The sequence below is a fragment of the Oncorhynchus gorbuscha genome, linkage group LG01 (genome assembly GCF_021184085.1).
Source record: "Oncorhynchus gorbuscha isolate QuinsamMale2020 ecotype Even-year linkage group LG01, OgorEven_v1.0, whole genome shotgun sequence".
NCBI lineage: Eukaryota > Metazoa > Chordata > Actinopteri > Salmoniformes > Salmonidae > Oncorhynchus > Oncorhynchus gorbuscha.
Genome location: NC_060173.1, coordinates 62,409,849 through 62,422,026, shown reverse-complemented (window position 1 = coordinate 62,422,026; position 12,178 = coordinate 62,409,849). Strand labels below are relative to the sequence as shown.

The following is a 12,178-nucleotide window of genomic DNA, read 5'->3' as shown; positions in this document are numbered from 1 at the left end:
AGCACACAGCCAAGACAACGCAGAAGTGGCTTCGGGACAAGTCTCTGTATGTCCTTCTGTGGCACAGCCAGAGCCTGGACTTGAACCCGAGCGATGCTCCCCATACAACCTGACAGAGCTTGAGATGATCTGCAGAGAAGAATTGGAGAAACTCCCCAAATACAGGTGCGTCAAGCATGTTGCGTCATACCCAAGAAGACTTGAAGCTGTAATCACTGCCAAAGGTGCTTCAACCAAGCACTGAGTAAAGGGTCTGAATACTTATGTAAATGTGATGTTTCAGTTGTTGTTGTTTTTTTTATATACATTTGCAGAAATGTAATAAAACCTGTTTTCGCTTTGTCATTATGGGGTAGATTAATGAAGGGACATTTTTTTTTAATCAATTTTAGAATTAGGCTGTATTGTAAAAAATTATGGAAAACCTCAAGAGGCATGAATACTTTCAGAATGCACTGTATATCCATTATCAGTGTATTTTTCATTGTAATAAAGCCAATGCAGGCTTATCACAGTAAGGTGTTTGCACCCTAACCCTTGACTCCTCATCCTACCCCCCAACGGCTGATCTTAGCTCAGAGATCCTAGATTTAGAGCCAATGAGATGTAAATACAAACAGGCCAGCCAGAGTTTAACTGACCTCTTGATTTGTACACAGCATGTGTCTGGACTCATGTAGATCCGGGTCCATTACAACTACAACAGATCTGATAGCAATCTAATAACGAGAGACTCAGACCTTGATGTTAACAATATTAAGTTGCCCTCAATCACAGATCTAGGATCATATTATCTTGCTTCCACGCATAAATGTAAACACTGCAAAATGGAAAATATCTGACCTTGTATCAGTGTTTAGGGGCAACATTATCTCCCCACTTTGTATCATCACTACACATTGTCCAATTAGACAGCCACTTTCTACAGCTAGAGCCTGTGTGTGCGTGTGTGTCTGCATGTGTGTCTGGGTGTGTGTGTTTAGGGTGGTCTGGGGAGTCGAATTAGTCATGCTTTGGAAGCAGAAAGTATTTGTCTGGGAAGGGAGAGGAGAGGTAAAGAAAGGGTAAAGTAAATTGTCATTAACATCTCTCACTGATGAAAGTTGTTGTTTACATTAAATATATTTAGTGGGATGACTCAGTGTTATTAAAATATACCACACATGTACGAAAGAATGCGCACACACATGCCCTCACACACACTTGTAACAGACGCACACAAAACACACACACACGCACACACTAATATATTAACACAATGCTTTCATGGCATTGTCTGTTGAATGTTGAATGAAGTATGTTCCTGTGATAAGACGTGTTGAGTAGAGTTGGGGTCTGCTCAAATGTCTTGGGCCACACAGAGTTGTGGTTAGAGTTTACAACAACATGTTAATGGAGGTTTCTGGGGAGAGAGTGAGGGGGAGGGAGAGAGAGAGAGAGAGCAAGAGAGAGTGAGAGAAAGAGAGCGAGGGAACATTATGGTGGCATCACACTATAATTATTTTCAGATACTAATTGTACCTCCCATCTCTCACACACACACACACACACACACACACACACACACACACACACACACACACACACACACACACACACACACACACACACACACACACACACACACACACACACACACACACACTTGTAGAGGTCTGGTGGAATGGAGAGTTGTGTGTGGTGTTCTTTTCTCTTTGATAATAATGAGAAGAGCATATTTGCTCTTTCATCTCTTCAGTAGGTCCTATGATTGAGTGTAGTCTGGTGTGAAGGTGAACGGAAAGGCACTGGAGCGACGAACCGCCCTTGCTGTCTCTGCCTGGCCGGTTCCCCTCCACCAGAATTCTCTGCCTCTAACCCTTTTACGGGGGCTGAGTCACTGGCTTACTGGTGCTCTTTCATCCCGTCCCTAGGAGTGGTGCGTTACTCGAGTGGGTTGAGTCACTGACGTGATCTTCCTGTCTGGGTTTGGCGCCCCTCTCGGGTTCGTGCCGTCGGGAAGATCTTCGTGGGCTATACTCGGCCTTGTCTCAGGGTAGTAAGTTGGTGGTTGAAGAAATCCCTCTAGTGGTGTGGGGGCTGTGCTTTGGCAAAGTGGGTGGGGTTATATCCTTCCTGGTTGGCCCTGTCTGGGGATATCGTCGGACGGAGACACAGTGTCTCCCGACCCCTCCTCTCTCACTCTCCGGTATTTATGCTGCAATAGTTTGTCTGTCGGGGGGTTAGGATCAGTCTGTTATATCTGGAGTATTTCTGCTGTCTTATCCGGTGCTGTGTGAATTTAAGTATGCTCCCTCTAATTCTCTCCCTCCCCTCCTGAGGACCTGAGCACTGGGACCATGCCTCAGGACTACCTGACCTGATGACTCCTTATTGTCCCCAGTCCACCTGGTCATGCTGCTGATTCAGTTTCAACTGGTCTGCCTGCGGCTATGGAACCCTGACCTGTTCACCGGACGTGCTACCTTGTCCCGGACCTGCTGTTTGTGACTCTCTCTCTCTACCGCACCTGCTGTCTCTAACTCTGAATCCTCAGAAATGAAAAGCCAACTGACATTTACTCACGAGGTGCTGACCTGTTACACCCTCTACAATCACTGTGATTATTAATATTATTTGACCTTGCTGGTCATCTATGAATGTTTGAACATCTTGGACATGTACTGTTATAATCACAACCACAGCACAGCAGAAGAGGACTGGCCACCCCTCAGAGCCTGGTCCCTCTCTAGGCTTCTTCCTAGGTTCCTGCCTTTCTAGGGAGTTTTTCCTAGCCACCGTGCTTCTACATCTGCATTGCTTGCTGTTTGGAGATTTAGGCTGGGTTTCTGTATAGCACTTTGTGACATCAGCTGATGTACAAAGGGCTTTATAAATACATTTGATTGATTGATTGATTGATTGAGGTACGGTATGGGAGTCAGCTGGAGTAGATGTGTGTGTGTGTCTCAGGATTAGGGTTGCAAAACTACTGGTAATTTACCAAAGTTACCAGAATCTACAGTACTTTTGGTAATTAACAGAAAATCTATGGCAATCTATTGTAACTTTGGTCATATATACTTGAATAACTTTGTAAAAAATATATTCATATATAGTGTTAATTTATTATTTCTGTGTCATTATCAAAAAAGCATCTAATCGACAATGGCATTATTTTCAATTAACTCTTCCAACTATTGACTTTTCACAACTGCCACCGGTTTGATGCCAAAACATTCACAGCAAATACATATTGACATACTAAAATAAATAAACGTTTGTAAAAAGAAAAAATAACCTTAAAATGAGATTTCATGCTGACACCCTCATTCTAAACACCAATGGTATTCACCAAGTTGATGGTTTATATTTAGGATAATGTTTTACAGCTTTACAGACACCTGTGATAATCTGAAGTACCCAAAAGAGCCACTAGATGTCTTGTGATATATTACATAACATTCTTGAGATACCAAAATTCTGGTTGTTTCCTGGTAAATGTAGAACGTTTCCAGTAATATACTCTCCCTTTGCAACCCTACTCAAGAAGGGCACACACAAACACACACACATGCCGCTCCTACCATAACCAAACAAACATTCCCTTGGATGCATATACAATCATAAACTCAAATGAAAAACACACACAGCCCACTAGGCACAGACATCAATTCAACATATATTCCACATTTGTTCAGCAAAATTGTATTGAAATGATTTCAAAACAACATTGATTCAATCAGTGTGAGCAACTCGGAGATTGACATGCCTAAAAACACTAGACTAGTGAGTGAGAGCAGCATCCACTTTGTATGCAAGAGTGCATAGATACCTTTACACAGCTCACCATAACATAATTCACAAGTGTGTCATTAACCCTTGAACATACATGAGAAATTTATCCTGAACCTCACGCACGCACGATTATCATTTAGATTTGAGATTCTTCAAAGTAGCCATCCTTTACCTAGATGACAGCTTTTCACACACTTGGCATTCTCTCAATCAGCTTCATGTGGAATGCTTTTCCAACAGTCTTGAAGAAGTTCCCACATTTGCTGAACACATGTTGGCTGCTTTTCCTTCACTCTGCGGTCCAACTAATCCCAAACCATCTCAATTGGGTTGAGGATGGGTGATTGTGGAGGCCAGGTCATCTGATGCAGCACTACATCACTCTCCTTCTGGGTCAAATAGCCCTTAAATAGCCTAGAGGTGTGTTTTGGGTCATTGTCCTGTTGAAAAACAAATCATAGTCCCACTAGGTGCAAACCAGATGGGATGGCATATCAATGCAGAATACTGTGGTAGCCATGCTGGTTAAGTTTCCCTTGAATTGTAAATAAATCACTGACAGTGCCACCAGCAAAGTACCCCCACACCACCTCCTCCATGCTTCACGGTGGGAACCAGATATGCGGAGATCATCCGTTGACCTACACTGCATCTCACAAAGACACAGCAGCTGGAACCAACAACCTCAAATTTGGACTCATCAGACCGAAAAGACAGATTTCCACCAGTCTAATGTTCATTGTTTGTGTTTCTTGGCCGAAGGAAGTCTCTTCTTATTATCGGTGTCATTTCATAGTGGTTTCTTGGTAGAAATTCGACCTTGAAGGCCTGATTCAAGCAGTCTTATCTGAACAGTTGATGTTGAGATGTGTGTAGGGTTGCAAACTTTCTGGTAAATTTCCGAAATTCTTCATGGGATGTTAAGCCCGGGATTTTGGGGAATTTTGCTTAAAGTCATCAAAAAAGTTAGCTTCTAACAGTGAACCTTTGTAGTGGGATACACATAAAGCAATTCTAGATCTTGTGGCATATTTTGGCTAAACTATCCCCAATTCAATAAAATTGTAACCCTCTGCATGCACAGTAAATTCTTCCATTACATGTGCAGTGCACCCTTCCATCACATGTACAGCTGATTCTCAATATCTTGCACACTAATGAGATGCTATTGAGCCCACACTACTACACTGTCTGAGCCAAGGACTACATGCTTTCAAGTTTTGATTACAATACTGAGTGGAGTGAATATATTTAATATGACATGAAAGCTTTTTTTGTTAATTAGTAAATAGTAGCCTACAGCAAAGTGTGTTTAAATCATTTCTAACTTGTTAACAATTTTAGTTTTTGCTACCATATGGGTTTAGCTTGCTTGAGTCTGCTAACTGAGGAAGGTTAATTGACCTGTCTCTATAAATGTTTCATTTTAAAACATTTATTTTACTAAGGAATTGTTTAATCTAACTGATTAACTATTTATCTGCACGTGGAATGGTATTTTTACAAAAAAATCTAATCTTTACAGGAAAATGCCACGGGTACTATCTGATGTGTGGAGACATTTCACTGTAGGTAATGTAGAAGGAAAAGCTGTGTACATTTTGCAAATATTGTGCACAATCATGTGAAGAATGCAACAAATATGCAGAATCATCTGGACAAGTGCATAAAGTTCCCTCATTGCTCACAACAAGCAACCTCTGACAAAGGTCCCTCTACATCTATTTGAGGTGACAATTATGAATCCGACACCTTATCGATAGCAACAGCTCATGGTCTTCCAGGAATCAAAGGTTTTTTGACCTAATGGAGGAACGTAAGTCAGAGAAATGCTGATGAATGTCTTGATCGAGCTGTGTATGCAACTGGTTCACGTCTGATGCTCACAGGAAATGTGTATTGGAAGAGATTTTTGCATGTTCTTTGCCCAGCATACACCCCTCCAACCAGACATGCTTTATCTACTAAGTTGCTTGATGCAGAGTTCAACAGAGTTCAAGTGAAGGTCAAGCAAATCATAAAGAAAGCAGACTGTATTGCAATCATCTCTGATGGGTGGTTGAATGTTCCCAGGCAAGGAATAATTAATTACATAATCTCCACCCCTCAACTAGTATTCTACAAGACACAAGGACAACAGACACACCGGCCTCTATATTGCAGATGCGCTGAAGGCAGTCATCAATGACCTTGGACCACAGAAGTTATTTGCACTGGTGACAGACAATGCTGTGAACATGAAGGCTGCTTCGTCTAAATTGGAGGAATCCTACCCTCACATCACACCCAATGGCTGTGCTGCTCATGAAGCTGACTACATTGGCTGACTCTGCTCCTGAAGGACATCATGGCACTGAAAACAATGGATACACTACAAGAGAGCAAAGGAAATTGTTAGGTATGTGAAGGGTCATCAAGTTATAGCAGCAATCTACCTCACCAAGCCAAGTGAGAAGAATAAGAGCACCACATTGAAGCTGCCCAGCAACACCCATTGGGGTGGTGTTGTCATCAAGACTGATGTTCAGACTCTTCTTGCAGATGTAAGAGAAGAAATCTGTACTGCCCTGCCCACTTCACTCTTGCTCCAAGCAGAGGAAACTGCAATTCTGAAATACATAAAAAAGCGTGAAGACTTCTGCCTGAAGACCATATACGCTGCAGTGTACATGTTGGACCCCAAGTATGCTGGTAAGAGCATTCTGTCTGGTGCAGAGATCAACAAGGCCTATGGTGTCATCACTACCATGTCTCACCACCGGCAGTCTGGCGAAGTACACTTTCAAGCAAGGGCTTTGGGATGGAGATGCAATATGGCAATGTGCCAACATATATCATCAGCCACCTGGTGGAAGGGACTTTGTGGATCCGAGGCTCTTTCACATGTTTCCTCCATCATCCTCCAAATCCCACCAACATCAGCCACCTCAGAGCGCAACTGGTCCATGTTTGGGAACACACACACCAAAGCACGCAACAGGCTGACCAATACAAGGGTTGAAAAATTGATGGCCATCCGGGCAAATTTGAGGCTTTTTGAGCCTGGCAATGAGCCATCCTCAACAAGGTTGGAAAGTGACATTCAAGATTAGGCCTCAGAGTCTGATGTTTAAGAGATGTTCATTGAGGAAGTCCAGGGAGAAGACATGGACGTCTGAGAGGAAGACAACCAAAGCTTAAGTTTCTAGACTATCATTTTACAGATGTATGTTGAAAACGTTTTTGGGAGATGCGATGGATCATTGGGATCATTCAATATTCCCTTTCTTTTGGTGTTCAGTGAAATTATCACGTGAAGAGTCAACCCATTTAATAACAGTTCAATTCGTAACTAAATCGTTTTTTTATTTCTATTTGAAGGATTGAATCATTTGCAATTATGTCTACTTATGATAAGGTAAAAGGTTTATGTTTCTGTCTCCACATGATATGGTAAATATATCCAATGCAAAAAACATCTACATTTAAATGGTATTAATATTAATTTGCAAATATTTCCGTTAATTCCCATTTTTCCCGTTAATTCCCACAGAAAGTTTCTACCTCTGAATATTCCCCAAAATGTGCAACCCTAGATGTGTCTGTTACTTGAACTCTGTGAAGAATTTATTTGGGCTGCAATTTAAGGTGCAGCTAACGCTAATGAACTTATCCTCTGCAGCAGAGGTAACTCTGGGTCTTCCTTTGCTGTGGTGGTCCTCATGAGAGCCAGTTTCAGCATAGCGCTTGATGGTTTTTTGCAACTGCACTTGAAGAAACTTACGAAGTACTTGAAATGTTCCATATTGACTGACCTTCATGTCTTAAAGTAATGACGGACTGTCGTTTCTTTTTGCTCACTTGAGTTGTTCTTGCCATACTACAGACTCGGTCTATTACCAAACAGGGCCATCTTCTGTATACCACCCCTACCATGTCACAACACAACTAATTGTCTCAAACGCATTAAGAAGGAAAGAAATTCCACAAATGAACTTTTAACAAGGCACACCTGTTAAATTGAAATGCATTCCAAGTGACTACCTCATGAAGCTGGTTCATAGAATTCCAAGTGTGTAAAGCTGTCATCAAGACAAAGAAAGGGTGGCTACTTTGAAGAATCTCAAATATTTTGAATTGTTTAACACTTTTTTGGTTACTACATGATTCCATATGTGTTACTTTATAGTCTTGACATCTTCACTGTTATTAGAAAATAGTAAAATAAAGAATTACCCTTGAATGAGTAGGTCTTTCCAAACGTTTGACTGGTACTGTATGAGGATGTGCATGTGAACACACACACACACACACACCTCCCTAAAATGTAGCAGGTTCAAAACATTGTCTTTTTAATTTCACCAATTACTTCCGTAACACATCCATGAACCCTGGAGAACCAACCTAAGGGAACCGACGTGTAGTTTCATAATGACCACATGAGCTACGTAAGCTGATATTTATACAGCTTTTTATCACATCTTACTGAAGGACAGGAAATAGTGGAATCAGTAGTGAGTCAGCCCTAGTCCACGCCCTGTTGTCACTGGCATACGTACAACACAAGCAGTAACTTCCAGAGAGAACCCCTGCTCTATGGTGGCTATTTGAACAATGATTCTCTTATTTGTATTTATTTAGTCTGAACCTAAATGACTAAAACGAGGTAGAAAGTGTGTAGAAAATGCCTACATTTATTTATTTAATCTCCGAAAACTATCTTTCTTCAATCACAGTATTATCAACACAGACTATTATCAGCACATTTTGGTTGATTTTGCGGTCTTAAACCAGTGAGCTAACTAACAATCTTCTTAAAAAATGGTGTTCTCTTGTCATATACTTGCTACATTTACAATCAATATAGCATTAAAAATAGTTTCCCAGACTACATTTTGGCGGGGTTTTTTCCGCAGTGTGATATTGGGTCGTGACTGAGACAACCAGGTTTAATTTGAGTCCTGAGGCAAAACCAGATGAGAAATGTCCAATGAGCACACATCATTCAGTTCATTAACATGGTCATGGAACCTCTAATCTCCCACAAATCAGCTATAGGCCTACAACTGTTCAGACACTATCAATAAACTAATCAGACACTACCAATGAGATAACTATGTCTAAAAACATACAATTACCTTGACCCCAACCTCAAAGCCGAGAAGCCAGCCATAAGAGATGAAAAGAGCCACTGACAGGGTTAAAACCCATTAGCACCTCTTAAATACACTAACCCTTTCTCTTATTCACATCTTTCAAATAGTCCACAGTTCTCCAAGACTAACATTTACACCTGTAACGACTACCTAGCATTGGCACCTGAATAAGAACCTTGTAGACTCCATTGTGAATGGTTGGTGGGAAGAGGAGGGGTTCACAGGAAGTTTGTGACAAGTTGATAAGAGCTCTTTAATAAAGTGATGTACTTGGTGAATGTGAGCTGTGTAAGAAAGAACTGTGGTTAGCCAACTTCGCCTATTCTCAGTTCTTAATTAAACAGTGTCAGTCACAGACACATGTTTATTTTAGTTTTTCTGCATCTACAGTTGAAGTCGGAAGTTTACATACACCTTAGCCAACTACAATTAAACTCAGCTTTTCACAATTCCTAACATTTAAGCCTAGTAAAAAATCCCTGTCTTAGGTCAGGTAGGATCACCACTTCATTTTAAGAATGTGAAATCAGGTTTGCAGGCCTCCTTGATCGCACACGCCTTTTCAGTTCTGCCCACAAATTTTCTATAGGGTTGAGGTCAGGGCTTTGTGATGGCCACTCCAATACCTTGACCTTGTTGTCCTTAAGCCATTTTCCACAACTTTGGAAGTATGCTTGGGATCATTGTCCATTTGGAAGACCCATTTGCGACCAAGCTTCAACTTCCTGACTGATGTCTTGAGATGTTGCTTCAATATATCCACATAATTATCCTTCCCTCACGATGCCATCTATTTTGTGAAGTGCACAGAGAGAGAAAGAGTGTGTGCGTGTGTGTGTGTATAAACATCCATATAACCCCTACCTCTCCTTGCTGAGGGCCATCCTGGGTGGGTCTAGGTTGGGGTTCTCCATGGACTCCATCTGTGGGCAGCGGAGGAAGTAGTAGAGGGTGTGGAGGGCATCGGGCAACCAGGAGACAATCTGTTGGGGCCGGGTGTGGCGTGCCGGGCTGAGCCCCGGGCGTACGGAGCTCAAACGCTGCATGTGGTGCATGGCTCTGGACACCAGGTCACCTAGGAGAGAGACACAGGGAGATGGTGAGGGTGAAGGTGAAGGTGAGATTAGGGCTGTTGCAGTGACCGTATTACAGCCACACCGGCGGACACGAGACATGAAGGCAGTCAAATTCCATGTGAAAGTTTAGTCAAGGTAATTAGGCTTCTACAAGCTCTGATGCTGCTGATGGTCATTAGCAGCCTACCAAAATTTCTAAATGCCTAGTATTCAGCATCTATCCCATTGTCCCTCTAATTACTATGACATCAATGTAAATGTAATCGAAAATATAATCGAACACTTCATGAGAGCCCATAAGCTCATGTTGCGCAACATTTCTATAGGTTATGCAATTGCGCGAGGAAACAAAGCAACGGCCTCTACTAAAAAGAGGAGGATCCCATCAGATATCTTGCTTGTTTGTAGGTGACCAAATACGTATTTTCCACCATAATTTGCAAATAAATTCATAAAAAATCCTACAATGTGATTTTCTGGATTTTTTTTCTCATTTTGTCTGTCATAGTTGAAGTGTACCTATTATGAAAATGACAGGCCTCTCTCATATTTTTAAGTGGGAGAACTTGCACAATTGGTGGCTGACTAAATATTTTTTCCCCCACTGTAAGTACTCAGACCCTTTGCTATGAGACTCAAAATTGAGCTCAAATGTATCCTGTTTCCATTGATCATCCTTGAGATGTTTCTACAACTTGATTGGAGTCCACCTGTGGTAGATTCAATTGATTTGACATGATTGGAAAGGCACACAGCTGTCTATATAGGTTCCCACAAACCAAGCCATGAGGTCAAAGGGATTGTCCGTAGAGCTCCGAGAAAGGATCGTGTCGAGGGACAGATCTCGGGAAGGGTACTAAAATATTTCTGCAGCATTGAAGGTCCCCAAGAACACAGTGGTCTCTATCATCGTAAATGGAAGAAGTTTGGAAACATCAAGTGCTAGTCAAATCGTGAATGAGAGACTAATAAAGTGTGCACAGCCTGCACAAAAAAAACAATGGAGAGCTCATGCTGTTCAAGCAACTTTTTTCAAATCATCATTAGAGTCGCATCATGCAGCCTGACAATGTATTAAAAATAAAAACATATAGCCCAACGTTTGTAGAACAACTACAGTTAGATTAATAACTCTATATTAAGCATATAGGAGTACCTATTTCTATGTTAACTGCTCAACACAGAATAGCCGCATATGCCCACTTCCTTAAATTGTTTGGAGAAAATATTTAGATTTTATTCAGCTTTGTTCAATTGTATTCTTCATACTATAAAATCATTTACAATAATGTCACGGAATTCTAATGCACATTTTGTCTGCTAAATGAAATCATTTTACTATGGATATACAGTTTGTACCTGTTTCCTCTAGCATCTTCACAAGGTCCTTTGCTGTTGTTCTGGGATTGATTTGCACTTTTGGCCCCCAAAGTACATTCATCTCTAGGAGCCAGAACGCGTCTCCTTCCTGAGCGGTATGACGTCTGCGTGGTCAAATGGTCTTTATACTTGCGTACTATTGTTTGTACAGATGAACGTGGTACCTTCAGGCGTTTGGAAATTGCTCCCAAGGATGAACCAGACTTGTGGAGGTTTACAATGTTTAGGCTGATTTCTTTTGATTTTCCCATGATGTCAAGCAAAGAGGCACTGAGTTTGAAGGTTAGCCTTGAAATACATCCACAGGTACACCTCCAATTGACTCAAATTATGTCAAAAGCTTATAAAGCCATGACATAATTTTCTGGAATTTTCCAAGCTGTTTAAAGGCACAGTCTACTTAGTGTATGTAAACTTCTGACCCACTGGAATTGTGATACAGTGAATTATAAGTGAAAAAAATGTCTGTAAACAATTGTTGGAAAAATTACTTGTGTCATGCACAAAGCATATGTCCTAACCAACTTGCCAAAACTATAGTTTGTTAACAAGAAATGTGTGGAGTGGTTGAAAAATGAGTTTTAATGACTCCAACCTAAGTGTATGTAAACTTCAGACTTCAACTGTACATATAGGTTGATGTGTGTGAGCAGTAGATACATAAATACCATACACACACAGCTAAAGGTCCACGCACACATGTTCATAAAACAAACAAACAAACACACCACACAGTGTTGGGTGAACCATTTACCACTACAGCAATACTCAGCATTGGCCCCCTAGGCTACGTCACCCAGCAAAGGATTT

General features: G+C 41.3%; 1 protein-coding gene across 1 annotated transcript in view; it reads right to left on the bottom strand.

Annotated features, from left to right (window-relative positions):
• The window catches only part of abtb2b (ankyrin repeat and BTB (POZ) domain containing 2b), a 158,273-nt gene that overhangs the window by 39,820 nt on the left and 106,275 nt on the right, over positions 1-12,178 (bottom strand). The window contains 1 exon segment of the mRNA XM_046358050.1: positions 9,777-9,987. Coding sequence (XP_046214006.1) covers positions 9,777-9,987 — 211 coding nt within the window.